Below are 16994 nucleotides of genomic sequence, written 5' to 3'. Positions count from 1 at the left end.
CTGAATTACTTTTGCATGTAAAATCCAGCATGTGTTTTATTTTGCAGGTGTTAATCGTAAAGTGGTCTATTCCCTTGTTGATTCGGCTGACGGGTTCTTCTCCATTGATAAATCATCTGGGATTGTTGTTCTGGAGCGTTTGCTGGACCGTGAGGTTCAGTCCTCATATCATATAACGGTCCGTGCATCAGATCAAGGCGTTCCCGTTCGCCTCTCTTCCCTTGCGAACATAACAATCACAGTTTTGGACATTAATGACAACCCTCCTGTGTTTGAGAGGAGGGACTATCTGGCCACGCTTCCTGAAGACGTGGCAGTGGGTACAGAAGTGGTACAGGTTTACGCTGCCAGTAAAGATATTGGCACCAACGCTGATATTTACTATAACATCCGATCCGGAAACCAACAGGGCCATTTCACTATTAACATCAACACAGGTGAGATGCATTACATCAGATTTCTATGTACACTATACAGAAATGTTCAAATGAGATGATAAATATATAATTTAGTTTGTTGTATGTTTTCGATAATGCCCAAAAAAGTTCAAACCAAAAATGTTTGAATGCACCTATGACGGCCCAAAATGATTCAATCAGATACTCCTACACGCCTATAATGGGCAAAAATGATTTAAGTGAATATTTATATGTTCCACTGAATATGTTGCTTCAGTTGTGGCCAAAAAAAACGATCAAATCATATTTTTATGCATGTAAATAATGGCTAAAAATGATCAAACTGAGTGTTTAAATGTGCCTGTGATGACCGAACATGTTTGCATGTATCTGATGTCCAAAAACGCTCAAATCAGATGTTCACAAACGGCCAAAAATGATTGTACTGAGAATTTGAAAGTGCCTACAATGACCAAACATATTTGATAGCATGTATTATGGCCTAAAAGAATGAACTCAGTTGCTTAAATACCAAATTAAACATCTGAATGTTCCTATAATGCTGAAATGTTCCAAAAATCTTTAAATGCAACTATGATGGACAAAATGTATCAAATCAAATATTCATGAATGAAAATTTAATTAAATATTTTAATTTGTCTGCCAGTGTTGGGGAAAGTTACTTTTAATAGTGCATTACAATATTGCTTTTTACATAAAAAAGTAACTTATTGCATTACTTTATATGGAACTTTTTGGCAACCGTAAAGGCCCTTTCGCACTAAAAGTGAAAAGAATAAGCCTCAGGCTGAAGGAAGTGCCTCTCTCATCCCGAGGACAGGAGAGATGTCAGTGAATAAATGGGAAAACGATGTGACTTGAGTTACTTATTTTAAAAAGCACTCATGTATTTCATTGTAAATTTCAAGGTAATGTGTTACATTACTAGTAACTAGAAAAAAGTCATCTGATTACTGGTGCCTGTAATGGCCAAACATGTTTGGATGCATCTTTAATGGTCAAAAATGATCAGGAGTTCATATGATGGCCAAATATGATCAAATTAAATGTTTGAAGGTGCCTTTGATATAAGTGTAGAATATAAAAACCATTGTTATAAGTTAGTTTTATGTATATAATATGGACTCTGAGTTGTACCATGTTTACCCTTGTGCGGCGTACAGGTGCCATCTCTGTATCTCGACCGCTAGACTTCGAGTCCTGCAAGGATTATTTCCTTACAGTGGAGGCAACTGATGGCGGGACTCCGCCCCTTAGTGCTGTTACCATGGTGAACATCAACCTGACAGACGTCAATGACAACGCCCCGGTGTTCAGCCGCGACGCCTACAGAGTGTCCATCAGTGAGGACACTAACATTGGAGACACCGTGGTCAAGGTATCCGGTCATGAATTTCACATCAGTCCTCTTTATGTGTCTTTGCGAGCCACGTTATAATTTGGTGATTTGTCGTGGTTGTATAGGTGACCGCGGAAGACATTGACAGCCAAGCGAACAGTGACATCCTGTACTCAATCATCAGTGGTGACCGAGAGAACCAGTTCTTCATCGAGCCAATCACGGGCCAGATCAAAGTAAACAAGCAGCTGGATCGAGAAACGGTGAGGATGTCACAGAGAAATAAAGGCTTTAAATAGGACAAACGCCCCACAAAGGGGTTATTTTAATTGACACTGATCAGGGAACAGCCGAAGAAAAGAAGAAATCAAATCCTTCACGGCAGACATCCACACTGGAAAGCCTTTAATAACAGACACGATGTCATATAGTGTTTCATTTAATATGAAAGATTCTCCATGTCTTCAGTGTCACATGATATTTCAGATCATGCTAATATGCTGATTTGCTTCTCAAATATTATCAGGTATTATTGGTGTTCAATTATTAATAACAGGTCTTACCGTTATCAATATTGAAAACAGCTTTTGCTGCTTAATATTTTTTATTTATTTTAATTTAATCTTATTTTTTGGCCAAACGGATACTTTTTTCCTGGATTCTTTGATGAATAGAAATTTATTTCAAATAGATTATTATTTTTTTTATATTATAAAGTCTTTTGTCACTTTTGATCAATTGAATGTGTTGTTGCTCAGTAAAAGTGTACATTTCTTATCTTTTTAATATATTTTGAATGGTTGTGTATCATAGTTTCTACAAAAATATGAACGGGACCAATTTTTTTTCAACATCGCTAATAATAAGTAATGTTTCTTGAACAGCAAATCAGCGTACTAGAATTATTATTATTATGATGTGGTATTGAAGACTGTATGATGCTGAAAATTCAGCTTCGAATTACATTTAAAAATGTATTAAAATAGAAAACAGTTATTTTAAACAGTTATCTTTTTGTAACGATGTGCAAAATACTGCACATTAATATTAGACAATGTGTATGAGATTAAGATTAACGCATTACACCTGTGAAACCTGATATTAAAAAAAAAAAGATTAGGGATGATGATTTTGGAGTTAGCTCTAGTAAAGCATATGCTTTTGATCACTGATTAAGTGAGTTCATTTTTAGAAATTGTTAATATGAATATAAAAAAATATAAAATATCTAATATACATTTTTCCGAAGTTGATTTAATCCTCTGAAAAAGCTGAATGACAAATAGGAGGTTAAAACAGGATTTATTGGACATTGTAACAATATAGATGTCTTTACTGTTACATTTGTTCAATTTAATGTATCCTTGCTGAATAAAAGTATTTATTTCTTTAAAAAAACTAAATTACCGAAACCAAAGTATTTTTTTACACCCTGTTTATTTTAAACATTTTATTTAAATTAAATAAATAAATAAAACGCCTGTCTTGAGTTGGCTTTAGTGGTACACAATGGTATAGATTTCTACAACCACTAGATGGCGCCAAAGCATTCTTAGATTACACGCAGACTCTCCTTTATACTCTCTAGTCATTAGCTTAATGAAGTCATTGTTGTCTTTAGCCTCCTGAGTCTTTACAATTATAGATGGTTAAAAGGCGTCTGATTATTTCCAGGCTCTTTTGAAATAAGACTGTGATGAATGATGCAGACATACTCTTTTAACTAAATCCTCTATAAGTCCATTAATTGTAACTAAGCTGCAAAAAATAATGATTCTTTTAGATGAATCCCTTCTGAATTGTGCTTAACATTATAAGTAGAGTTTAAAATAAAATAACTAGAACTGGCCACAAATGTCTAAAATACAGTGCTTTCAGTGAAGAAAGAAGAAAAGCAGATGAGAAATAGCATAAAGCAGAGAAACAGACAGCAAGTTACAAACCTAGATTGTGAAGTGAAAGAAGTGAAGTGACATTCAGCCAAGTATGGTGACCCATACTCAGAATTTGTGCTCTGCATTTAACCCATCCGAAATGCGCACACACACAGAGCAGTGAACACACACTGTGAGCACACACCCGGAGCCATTTATGCTGCGGCGCCCGGGGAGCAGTTGGGGGTTCGATGCCTTGCTCAAGGGCACCTAAGTTGTGGTATTGAGGGTGGAGAGAGAACTGTACATGCACTCCCCCCACCCACAATTCCTGCCGGCCCGGGACTCGAACTCACAACCTTTCGATTGGGAGTCCGACTCTCTAACCATTAGGCCCCGACTTCCCTTCCCTAGATTGTGTGTGTGTGTGTGTGTGTGTGTGTGTGTGTGTGTGTGTGTGTGTGTGTGTGTGTGTGTGTGTGTGTGTGTGTGTGTGTGTGTGTGTGTGTGTGTGTGTGTGTGTGTGGAGTTTCAGATCATCTGTCAGCCTGTCATGAACTATTTATGACACAGTCAGAATGAAAGAGAGTGTATAGATATGTGTTCATCTCTCTTAACTTTCTACTTTCTTGTCATCTCTTATTCTATATGTTTTAAACCTCTCTCTCTGTATCTGTAGATGGTTGGTTACTCGTTGTCCGTCAGAGCTCTTGACAGCGGGACGCCTGCGATGTCTTCAACCGTTCAGGTCAACATCGACATCACTGACGTCAACGACAACCCGCCCACCTTCACTCCAGCCAATCACACTGCAGTTATACAGGTGAGATTAAGAGTGACAGGTCCATCAGCCAATCATGTTCAAGTCATTCCAGCAGTGTCATGTGAGCTTCACTCATCAACAGGAGAACAAGCCTTTGGGAACAAGCGTCCTACAGCTGTCCGTCATCGATAAGGACGCCAGCCACAACGGCCCGCCTTTTCATTTCCGAATTCTATCAGGAAATGAGGGGGCGTGGTTTAAACTGGATCGAGATGGGCTGTTGACATCCAATCAGGTGTTTCGTAGGTCAGAAGGCACAGAGTATGTCATTCACGTACAGGTAAAGAGAAATTCTGGGCAAAAAAAAGGTATGTTTGAAAGTCTCTTGTGCTCAGCTTGATTCAGCCAGTCACTGTCCGCTATTTCACCCCATAGGCCAGTGATTCGGGAAGGCCGCCCCTGTCGTCGATGGCGAGCGTGTTGGTGCGTGTGATAGAGGAGAGCGTGCACAAGCCAGTGGCGTCACCTTTACACGTGCACATCGTGACCATGGAGGATGAGTTTCCAGGAGGTGTGATCGGTCAGATCCACGCCACAGACCAGGACGCCTTTGATATTCTCACCTACGGACACACACACCAGCAGAGCAGCCTGTTCAAGGTATACGAGTGTGTGATCCAATGGTTTACAGTTTTTTTTGTGCACGCATCACATTCATATTTTGACAGTTTTTTCTTCAGTCCTTCTCATGTCTTAGATTGAGTCAATTTTTTAGCCCTACAGCAATTATCCTTCAATTATTTTTATCATTCATTTATTATTATCATTCAGTTCATGTTTATTATTTAAGTAATTATTTACTTTGAGACAGGTTGAGATTCAAATAAATATAATTAAAAATTAGTTTTTTGTCTAAAATGTAATAATATTTTCAGTCAAAGTTGGATTTATGGGCATTATGCAAAACCAAAAAAAAATTCAAATCAAAACTGTCATAAGCTCCTTTGAAGTTTATGCATTTTTAAATCATAAATATAATTGTAATTCATTAAATTATTTCTCTTATTTCAAGCTTTTCAACAAACTTTTTGTAGATGTTTTTACAATGACAACTTTTAATTTGTTAATTAATTTGCATACATCAAAAGTTCAGACTTAGTGTAATTAATTTTACTTAAATTTTAATTAATTTACAGTTAAATTAATTTGCAGTTAATATTAATAAAAAAAAATTGATAATCTTTTCAAAGATTGACATACAGATTAAGAAAACAGTAAAAATTTTCATTGATTGAATTTAAAAAATAATAACAAATAATAATAAAACTTAAGTAAACTCAACAATAACATAAACAAATAAATGTAGTACTATAATAAATAAAATAAAAAAATCTTCTTTTTTCAAGAACATGCAATTACATGTTCAGCTGATACATTTCTTAAATAAAAATGTTTATAATAAATGTATACTAATTTAGAAATATTATAAATGTATAATATAAATATATAAATATATTTGTTTTTTTTATTCCTCAAACATGGTCAAAAACAACAAAACTCTAATTTTGTTTTCATAGGGTGAATGTAAATATTGTGAATCTTAATAGATGTCTTACTGTGTGTGTTTTTGACGTGTCCGTCTTTTTCTCTGTCAGGTGAGTCCTCGAGACGGTCGGATCATCGCTCTGAGTGGGTTGGACACGGGCCGCTACACCCTCAGCGCTACAGTAACAGACGGCCGCTTCACTGTGAACGTGCCCGTGAGCGTGCACGTGGAGCAGGCCTCGGCTGAGATGCTCCATGATGCCGTGACGATCCGTTTCGACCGCGTCTCCCCTCACGACTTCGTGTCCCGTCACCTCCCCTCGGTCAGACGTGTCCTCTCCAGCGTGATGGCGACGCCGCGGCCCGACGATCTGCACGTGCTCAGTGTGCAGCCGGTGGAGTCCACAGGACAGCTGGATCTGCTGGTGGCGGTGGAGACGGTGGACGGCGGTGGGTTCTACAAGGCAGCGCTGGTGACGCAGAAGCTGAGCTCGGCACGCAGACAGCTGGACCAGGTTCTGAGAGTCTCAGCGGTTCTGGATAAGAACTGCTCAGGTCTGGACTGCAGGGAAGCTCAGTGTGAACAAACCATCACGCTGGACTCACACAGTCTGCTCACATACAGCTCCACCAAAACCAGCTTCGTGTCGCCCAAGTTCCACAGGAACACACGATGTGTGTGCAGCGGTGAGTGAGAGTGTGTGTGTGTGTGAACAAACTGTTGGCCCAGGATCATTTTAAACTAGTGGTTCTCAACCTTTTTGATTCAAAAGCCCCAGTTTTCCAACACAGTTTAGCACATGCTCTTATTCAAAATGACTCCAAATTGGAACACAATATCCATGCATATAGGCTACTATGATATTTCTGCTGTAAATATGACCAAACAAACTGAATAGAATTTATGACCAATTTTTATTTATTTATAGATTAAATTAATAGAATTTTAGTAATAGAATTTATTTATTTTAATAGAATTGTTTATAGAAACTCTAAGTATTGATATTTAATTAACCACAGTTCATTTTGTTATTCTTGAAGTTTCAACAAGTATGTTGTTAAGTGGGGGAAACAGAATTTAATTTTAATTTATATTGAAGTTAGATTATTTTTATTTATTAATAATTATTTATTTATTTCAGTAATTTTAAGTCATCCTGTGGCATTCTTGGAAGTTTTCTGTTCAGGTTTAGATATTTATGAGGGTTATAATATTGATAATCATTTAATAATAATTGTGCTTGAGTTGTGACTAAATACACAAATAAAATTACCATAAATGTATGTGTTTATTCAAAATATTCTCAGGTGCAAATGCACAAATTAGTTTTTCCCTTTGTCATACTGTTGATTAATGTACATTTTGTTTGCATTGATATGCATAACCTAGCAATGTAACCGATAAAGCTTTTTTATAATTGTTACTTGAAAATAATCCTTTTGTCATTGTGTTTTTTGCAAGAATTAAATTAAATTCATATAAATAGACTTTTTGGCATAATTTATGATTCTAAGGCCATTTATATATATATATATGTATATTTATTTATTTATTTATTTTTATTTATTTATTTTTGCACATGTGCAATTTGAGTTTTTTTTTTTTTTTAGTTTTTTTTTTTAAGGTCCTACATTTTGTATAATTTTAAATGAAAGTTTAATAAACCATGATATCTGCATGTCAATGTGCAAACACATGGTTTGGACAAAAAAAATAGTCATTGTGGCCTGTTGGTTGGACAAATACTATTAACCTTGCCATGTACACTCTGGTTTGCATTAAAAAATAAAATGAATAAAATAAAAAACATTTTAATCAATATTTTATGAGGGATTCACAAGGCAGTTTATTAACATCTCACCATAACGTTGTAGCACTCTGTTGATTCTCACTGTATACAAAAGTGGTTTTGACCTCTAGCAAAATGACAGGTGTCAAATGTTAACAGTGATCTTCACTCTGGGATAACATCTTTTAAATATGGAGTTAAGCGCAGTGTGAAAAGCCCTTAATAATAATCGTGCAATTACAAAATAACTCTCTTGAACATTGGTTGCGTCCTTGGGCTCAAAAACAGCAGGAATAGAAACATAGTTGTCATTTAAATGAGGAAAAATGTACAGCACTATAAAAAGAGCCTGTTTGTGTTGCAGTAGTAATTTGTCTGTCCCTCTCTTCCTCTCAGACGGGAGTTGTTCTGCTGCGTCGGAGGTGTGTGTGGATATGAGATGTCCCGGTGACATGCAGTGTGTGGGGACGGACAGCAGCAGGGGGCCGTACGTGTGCCAGTGTCCGCAGGGCAAACTGGGAGAGTGTGCAGGTATCGTGTAACCCCGTGTGAAAGCTCTTTACGATAAGAGCCGTTTCCGTTCCAGTGACTGATGTTGTGTGTGTGTGTGTGTGTGTGTGTTGTTCAGGACACTCTTCTCTGAGCTTCTCTGGGAACAGTTACATCAAGTACAGAGTGACGGATGGAGAGAGGAGCGGAGAGATGAAGTTAGCGCTCCGCATCAGAACGCTGCAGAGCAAAGGAATCATTATGTACACGCGTGCAGATCCCTGTAGTGTGCTGAAGGTACACACCGTAAAACACACTAACACAGCTTTACATGTCCATAGCAGACTCTGTTCTAATGACTTTTTAACATAGAAAGCAAGTGAAAAGAGTTATGAAAACAAAACATTTTGAGAGGTTAACAGCTGTGAACACTACCAGTCAAAAGTTTCAAGATGTTTTAAAAAAGTTGTAAAAAATTATAATAATTTCCGCTCACCGGGGCTGTATATACTTGATCTAAAATACAGTAAAAAACTTAAATAATATGAAACATTATTATTTGTTTTAAATGTTTTCTGTTTGAATATTTTCCTAAATGTAATTTATTTATTGTGATGCAAACTTGTATTTTCGGCATCATTTCTCCAGTCTTCAGTGTCACATGATCCTTCAGAAATCATTCTAATATGCTGATTTGATGCTCAAGAGACATTTATCGATATTATTATCAATGTTGAAAACATTAAAAAAAAATCCAGTATTCTTTGATGAATAGAAACTTCAAAAGAACAGCATTTATTTGAAATATAAATTTTTAACTCTCACTTTTTGATAAATTTAATGCATCCTTAATAAAAGTAATAATTTCTAAAAAATAATATTTAAATAATAATAATAATAATCCTATCTACCACAAACTTTTGAGCAGTGTGGTATATTTGTTTTACATTATTGAAAAAAAAGCTTTTGGGAATCGTGCTACACTTATCACGTTTTCACATGCCATTCTTTCACAGTCTGATGTTTTTAATGCATCACATTTAACACACCGCGTCTCATTTGACTGACAGGTTGAAGAGGGAAAGCTGTGGTTCCAGCTGGATTGTGGGAGCAGTCCCAGGAGCATCGGGATCTCCGGCCGTCCGGTCAACGACGGGAGCTGGCATCACGTGGTCCTGGAGCTGCGAGGAAACTACAGCAGTCTTTCTCTAGACGACATGTACGTGGAGCGCCGTCTGGCCACGACCAAACACCGACCTCTGGGAGCAGATTTGGCCATTTATTTCGGAGCGCAGGTGTCGCCTCCGGAAAGGAAGGGTCCAGGGGTCACCAATGGCTTTCAGGGCTGTTTGGACTCCGTGGTTCTGAACGACAACGAGCTCCCGCTGCAGAACAAGCGCAGCCCGTACGCAGAGGTGGTGGGTCTGACGGATCTCAAGCTGGGATGTGTTCTCTATCCGGACGCGTGTGCCGCCCAGCCCTGCCTCAACAGCGCCACCTGCGTCAGCCTGCCGTCTGGAGGTGTGTGTGTGTGCTTAACTCTCCAGAAATGTCTGTTTTTAAGATTGTGCCCTGATTCGACTTAATGTTATTAATCCTGCTGGTTGCTTCATTTACTCTCCACTAATCTGCTTGTGATGTAATTACTCTGGTTAATAAGCTTTGCTCAGTTTTGGCGTGAGTTAAATCAGCTCGCTTCTGTCTGCCGACTGCAGCTCTTATTCACATCTACTGCGTCTGATGGAGACCGAATGAGCAATTATGATGATTAAATCAGCGCCTGCTTTCCACATGCTCTCGAGTACATCTCATCTCATCTCATCTTCTGTCCGGCCCTTGTGTTTTCTCTCGCATTTCTTCTTGCTTTCGTCTTTCCCCTTCTCTTTCTTCATGCCATGTTTTCATCTTTTCACTTCTCTCTCTTCATGTCAACTTTCTGGTTCTTCTCTTCTTGGCTGGTCTTTTGGAAATCTCATCTTGTTTTCCTTCTGATCTCTTCTGCCTGACTGTAGTCATCTCTCTCTCTCTTTCACTCGTTCAGTGGCTCTGATGAATGGAGCGGTGCGTTGTGGGAGTTTTCTCTGTAAAGGTCGTTTGGGAGGAGTGTCTGGCAGACGTATATGTTTGTTTTTGTGGGGAGGCCTGATAAAGCCAGTGCTTTGTTTACTTACTGACATTTTCCACACGACTTCCCACCAGCGTGCGTGTGTGTGGTTGTGTGTGTGTGTGTGTGTCTGCATGATTTCATGAACTAACCGTCTCTCTTGCGTGTCTCTCAGGTTATTCGTGCAGTTGCAGCGCTCTGTACACCGGAGGACGCTGTGAGACCGAGATCAGCGTCTGTACGCCGAGCCCGTGTCAGAACGGCGGTGTGTGTAAACCCATCGGAAACGCATTCATCTGCAGCTGCAAGAGAGGATACACCGGCGCAACGTCAGTTCAATGGCATTTCAGCTACTTTGGTCTTAGCTATTCAGTTTTTGATCCCAAAACATCCCACATGATGTTTTAAAGAATTTATATATTTCTATACTAGATGTGTCCCTGGACTTCAAAACCAGTCATATGGGTCAATTTCTTGAAATACATCATCTAAAAGCTGAATAAATCATATTTCCATTGATGTATGGTTTATTAGGATCGGACAATATTTGGTTGAGATACAACTATTTGAAAATCTGGAATCTGAGGGTGCCAAAAAAACAAAATGAGAAAATCACCTTTGAAATTTTCCAAATGAAGTTCTAAGCAATGACGTTCTTTTTTTATCACATTTTTATATATTTTTGGTAGGAAATTTACAAAATATCTTCATGGAACATGATCATCATTTAATATCCTAATGATTTCTGGCATAAAAGAAAAATCAATACTTTTGACCCATATAATGTTTTTTATGGGGTATTGCTAAAAATATACCCCAGCGACTCAAGACTGGTTTTGTGCTCACATATGTAAAAAAAATATATATATATTTCAATATATATATTTGTGTTATATTCATATAAAATATTATAGAGAGAATATGCGCCTGTATTTATAAATATATTTTTATTTTGAATGAATGTAATATTTAATATTTTTTAAATATAAATATAAATTTTGTAAAAATGTAATATTAGCAAAATAATGATAGCAGAGGTATATATATATTCAAATGTAATTAACTTTAATACTTGTAGCATAGATCAATTTTAAATTATTTATTTTGAACTTGTTGTTAATAATAACTTTTGTTATATAATTATCATATATTACCAAGTCTATACTCTATCTCTCTCGCTCTCTATATAGATAGATAAACAGATATATAGATAGGTAATGTTTTTAAACAGCCATTTTTTTAAATAATTGATTGTAAAATTGTAATGTTAGTTGCAAAATAATGATACCAGAGGTATATGTATATTTAAATGTATAATAATGTTCATAATTTTAGCGTATATTAATATAACATTATTCAATGTAACTATAGAAATAATAATAATTATTATTATTATATGTTATATCTTATTATATAATAAGAAAATATAATATATTGTTGTATTATTTCAATATTTTATATATTAACAGGTCAATATTCTCTCTCTCTCTCTCTACACACACACACACAAATATATATATATATATATATATATATATATATATATATATATAGAGAGAGAGAGAGAGAGAGAGAGAGAGAGAGAGAGAGAGAGAGAGAGAGAGTAAACAAGCATCCAATAATTGTTTGATTTTCTTTTGTGTGTAGTTGTACACAATGACGCTATGTGTGTTTGATAGATAGATGAACATCAACTTTCCAAAGTCAAGAGCTGCTTACAGAATTTAATAACCAGCATCTGTTCCATTCTAACACATGTGCACGAGTCTGTTAGTGTTGGCAGCACACCGTGAAAAACTGGCACAGGCTTAACACTGACTTGCTTGCCATGTTTGCATACATATTCATACATGCATGTCCTCCTTGTATAATTGTATACAGTCCGGTGTAATGTATTCCTCAGTTGTCCTCACTGAAGGGAACTGTAGCTCTATCTGTGGCCACCAGATGGAGGCATCAATCTGTCTTCATCTGAGCAGCGGTGGTCTTTTATCAAGCCTCTCTCTGTATGGAGGAGATTATACTGCTGCAGTCTCTCTTGGCTTATGCTAATGTAGTTCATTACAGACTACAGACACTTTTATTCGGTCTTTTAGCAGTGCTGAAGCAGATACACACAGACAGCAGAACACTTTTTTATTTTATTTATATTTACAGGGCCTTTCATGCACCTGTAGCGTCTCACACACACACACAAACTAAATAAATAAAAACAAAACCTAATAATAAAAATAAATAAAAACTATATAGACAAATAAAAAACAATACAAATGACGTGCACAAAACAAAATTACTAAAACATGACAAAAATATGTTTAAAGTTAAAATATAAAAATAAAATAAAATGTTAAAAGCAATTGTAGTATATCAATTATACTAATATATGTATATGTATATATAAATATATGTATGTGTGTGTGTGTATACAAAATTTAATCGAATAATAAATATAAAACAATATAACCAGTTATTTTAATTTTATTGTATTAATATATTTTTTTCTCATCTGTGTAGCATTAGTTGCCTCTAAACTTGTTTATAAAGCAGTGAAAGTTTCATTTTGATTAAAGTTTTATGAAAAAGCCCAGCAATATTTATTATGGGAGTAAACAAAATCACAATTGATTTTACTTTGTCTTTAATGACTCTTTGAAACATTAGCTTCCAAAGAAAAAATCTTTGTCCTTCTAACCAGCTGTGACGGTTCGCTTGGTTTCCGTGAATTCTCACAGCTCCAAAATCCTTCTCCAGATTTATAATGAAAATATATTCTGATTGGCTGTTATTGTGTGGTGTTGCCCAGCATTTACACTTTCACTATAGACAGATGGATTACTTTAGGCTGTAAACATATCCCATCATGCCTGCGCTCAGACACAATGTCAGGTTTTTGTGTCAGACTGATGCATTCCTGCTGAATCCCAGTAAACTGATGCAGTAAAACCCCAGCGGGTCACAGTAACCAGCAAGTGTTTCTTTCTCCTCTGCAGCTGTGAAGAGGACGTGAACGAGTGTGAACGTGAGCTGTGTGAGAACGGCGGCATGTGCGTCAACACTTTCGGCTCGTTCTACTGTAACTGCACGCCGGGTTTCGTGGGAAGCACTTGTTCTGTTCGTCCTGTGCTTGTTCCGGATATGCAGGCTGGCCACGCCTACGTTGGGAAGGAGGAGCTTATCGGCATTGCCGTCGTGCTCTTCCTCATCCTCACCCTCATCCTCCTTTTCATCGCCTTCCGGAAGAAGGTATTCCAGAAGAGCTATTCCCGTAATAACCTTTCCATGGTTCAGGATCCGGCTACGGCTGCCCTGCTGCACAAAGCCAACGGTGGGCACTATCCACCGCTACGCTGCGCCATTGGAGAGCCAATCAGCTTGTACATGGAAGGAAGTCTTTCGGGTCCTCCTCAGGTCCCCGTCAGGCCGATGGCGTACACGCCGTGTTTTCCCGGAGACACTCGGGGAACCCTGGAAAGACGGCCAGGTGACGGCCGAGTCATGGAGCTGACGGAAATGAGCACTTTCCATCCATCTGAGTCGCCGCGGATTCTGGGCGGGACCAACCGGAGGGGCGTGGTCGTGTGCAGCGTGGCGCCAAATCTGCCGCCTGTTTCTCCATGCCGGTCTGACTGTGATTCCCTACGGAAGAGTCTCTGGGAAGAGGAGGGTGAGACATTTATCTGTAATATCTGTGTTGTGTTTGTGTGAGTTTTGAGATATTTGAGCGGATTGCTGTGACAGTAATTACTCCGTGTTCTTTAATCGCTCCGCTCCGACTCCACTCCAGGATTTCTGTTTGCAGCTAGAGCACAGCTTAAAGAAATCTCACTCCGGTTTCACTCCATAGCAGATTTTACACCCAGTTACTGCTCCACACACTTATAAATATAATTTGAATATACTATATGAATGTAGTATTATTAATAGTAGATGAACACTAGTAATTGTGCATGTGTATAATTTGAAAAAAACTAATAAAGTCAACATCATTCGCATCAAATAATCAACATCAAATCAATAATTTGGTATATTTGATCATTTTCTCTCTAGTACTATTTCCCAAATTCTATTGTTATTTGAATATTTTTTTTACATATTTACCAATGTAATATTAATGCCATATATGATTGTAATATAAATAGCAGAAATGATAAATAAAATAGTAATATTGCACATATAAACAAACTCTTAATTTTGCAGGGATTTTTTATCCATTAAAAAAAAATGAAGATAAAAATAATTTATTATTATTGTTGTTGTCGCTATTGTTGTCATTTAAAATTGCTCAGTTGTTTATTATTAATATTCACGTAACATTTTGTATATTTAATTTTTCCAGTAATATGCTTCCCAAACTTGTTTCCATTAGAAAAAAAATGATAAATATAATTTTATTTTCATATATAAAGTTAGTTTAATATAATAGCTGGAAAATGCTTTTTTGCATTTATCCATAAAAAATACAAAAAAAGTACCCCAAATTAAGAATATATAATTAATAATATAATAATATAATATATATTACTATAATTATTATTCCAAATTGCTCATTCATCCATCATTATATTTCCCAATTAATATTTCCCAAATTCTATCTTCTTTTATTCCCACTGTTAAAAGTCTATTTCGAATAGTGTGTGAATTATTGCTGACATCAGATGCAGATGTTGAAGTGTATAGTGGTTGTGATGGAGTGTTTTGGGAGCGATCTCAGCCAGAACATGCTGACCCTCTGATTAAAAAATGAAAAAGAAGAAACTGTTTCTCGCTCCAGGCAAAATCATGCAAGTCCTCTTTGCATCGCTCACATACTCTGGTGTGTTTGCACAAATATGTTTATGCATGTTTGTGTTTGCCAGTATCAATTTATCAGACGGCTTTGATCAGTTCATGCCCGCCAACTGTGAAATCCATCTTTCCCTTAACATGTTTTATTTAAATGTCGCATTTAACTTCATTTAACCTCATGCAGCTCAGAGATTGGCTGAGATCACTGCCGTTTCACACACACACACACACACACACACTTGCTTGTATCTCAGTAACCCCCCTGAGGTGTTTTGGCATGCACATTTTGATATTCAGACTCTTAATGAACCTTACGCCAACACAAGCAACTTCATAGCATTCAAACGGTATGCCGATGTATCAATGGTAAAGCGACCTATGACTGTTTTCAGCTCAGAAACACGACCTGCTGCCAGATTTCACGTTATCAGTGTATGCAGTGGCACTTTTATCTTCTGAAACTCAGCTCTGTTTCCTGCTGTGACAGTTTAGGCAGAAGCGCACAGGATCTGGGGGAAAAGCTTATATTTGTTGAGACTGTTTCCATCTGCAGCTTCCCACTAGCTAAGTTCATTTTTATTGTGTTTTCTGTAAATCAAATCAAAATACATTTAACATATAAGGGTTACAGAACCGATTCTGCAGGTAGAAACTGTTTTATGCAATTAAAGCTTTTCAGATTTTGCTGCATTGAAATCTTGCTTTTTGTAAACTGAAGTCACTTTATCTGAAAATGACCTGGAAATAGATCTATAATTCTATAAACAGGCCCCTAAAGAATCAACAGGCCTGTCATTAAAGTTCTACACACCCCTTGCTTATCCATTTATTTAATGTTTTAGAACTTTATTTTGCTATCTGCTACCAATAAGAGTAGTATTTTTAGATCTGATTAATCTGTTTTACCCTGTTTAAATCTAGTCTACAGAATCCACAGCACTGCGATTGTGGGAAAATCTGAACAGATTTGTGTGCGTGTGTGTGTATTTTATTCTGTTTGATTAAGGTGTTTTTTTATTATTATTTTATTATTTTAGGATTCATATTGAACCCTGTGTCTGCCACGGGAATAAAAAAAAAGTTTTCTGCATTTTTTTATACAGATCAGTAGAAAGTAAAAGTAGAAATAAACCTTGAATTGCGAGATCTAAACTCAGAATTGCAAGATGTAAACTTTGTAAAAACATTTTTTAAAAAGTCAGAATTCTGAGTTTGTATCTTGCAATTCTGAGAATTTGAAATTCTAAAAGAAAAAAAAAAATAGATATGTCACAATTATAATTTCACATGGCAGAAACAGGCTTCCATTTTTCATTCCAACATGTTTTGTTTGATTTTTTTTTTTTGCATTTTTGTTTAAAACATTCTTTATTTTATTTGTGTTCTCTGTTGCTTTGTGTGCGTGTGTGTGTGTGTGTGTGTGTGTGTGTGTGTGTGTTGTTTTTCATTTGTTTTCATGTTTTTCTTATCCAAGATGACAGCAGATGTAATTCGAAATATTTCTCTGAATCTGAGATAAGGCTCGTTACTCTACAGTTAATTGACAGTGAATCTGTGAATCTCAGAATCTCTCCTGTCTCTGGAACAGAACTTTATTAAGAAAGAACCCAACTTTTATCTCCGCTAAAGGCACTATTAAAGGCAGGGTTGGTGATTTGGTTAAAAAAACTGTGTTATTCTGGTAGAAAATGTCTCTTCCCATCCTGATAGCAATCATTAAGTTAAGTGGTCTAAATATAGTTATATGCATTTATATCATTTGTAAAAGGTGTAGGGCAATAAAATGTTTGTCCAATCAAAATGTTCGGACCGAACATTATGATAGGCTGTTCTGCTTGCCTTTCCTGCATATGTATTTGCATATCTCTGTGCACCCTGTTTAGTTT

General features: G+C 36.6%; 1 protein-coding gene across 5 annotated transcripts in view; it reads left to right on the top strand.

Moving 5' to 3' along the window:
* The window catches only part of LOC132123450 (protocadherin Fat 3-like), a 128968-nt gene that overhangs the window by 104311 nt on the left and 7663 nt on the right, over positions 1-16994 (top strand). For all 5 annotated transcript variants that reach the window (XM_059534063.1, XM_059534065.1, XM_059534062.1 and 2 more), the window contains 12 exons: positions 48-437; positions 1583-1797; positions 1884-2021; positions 4312-4455; positions 4538-4735; positions 4831-5055; positions 6051-6627; positions 8127-8261; positions 8359-8516; positions 9290-9740; positions 10499-10652; positions 13314-13987. In XM_059534063.1, the coding sequence (XP_059390046.1) occupies positions 48-437; positions 1583-1797; positions 1884-2021; positions 4312-4455; positions 4538-4735; positions 4831-5055; positions 6051-6627; positions 8127-8261; positions 8359-8516; positions 9290-9740; positions 10499-10652; positions 13314-13987 (3459 nt within the window). The remainder of the gene's footprint in view (positions 1-47; positions 438-1582; positions 1798-1883; positions 2022-4311; positions 4456-4537; positions 4736-4830; positions 5056-6050; positions 6628-8126; positions 8262-8358; positions 8517-9289; positions 9741-10498; positions 10653-13313; positions 13988-16994) is intronic.

Source organism: Carassius carassius, chromosome 41 (assembly GCF_963082965.1).
Source record: "Carassius carassius chromosome 41, fCarCar2.1, whole genome shotgun sequence".
Lineage (NCBI taxonomy): Eukaryota > Metazoa > Chordata > Actinopteri > Cypriniformes > Cyprinidae > Carassius > Carassius carassius.
This window is presented reverse-complemented; position numbering and strand designations above follow the sequence as displayed.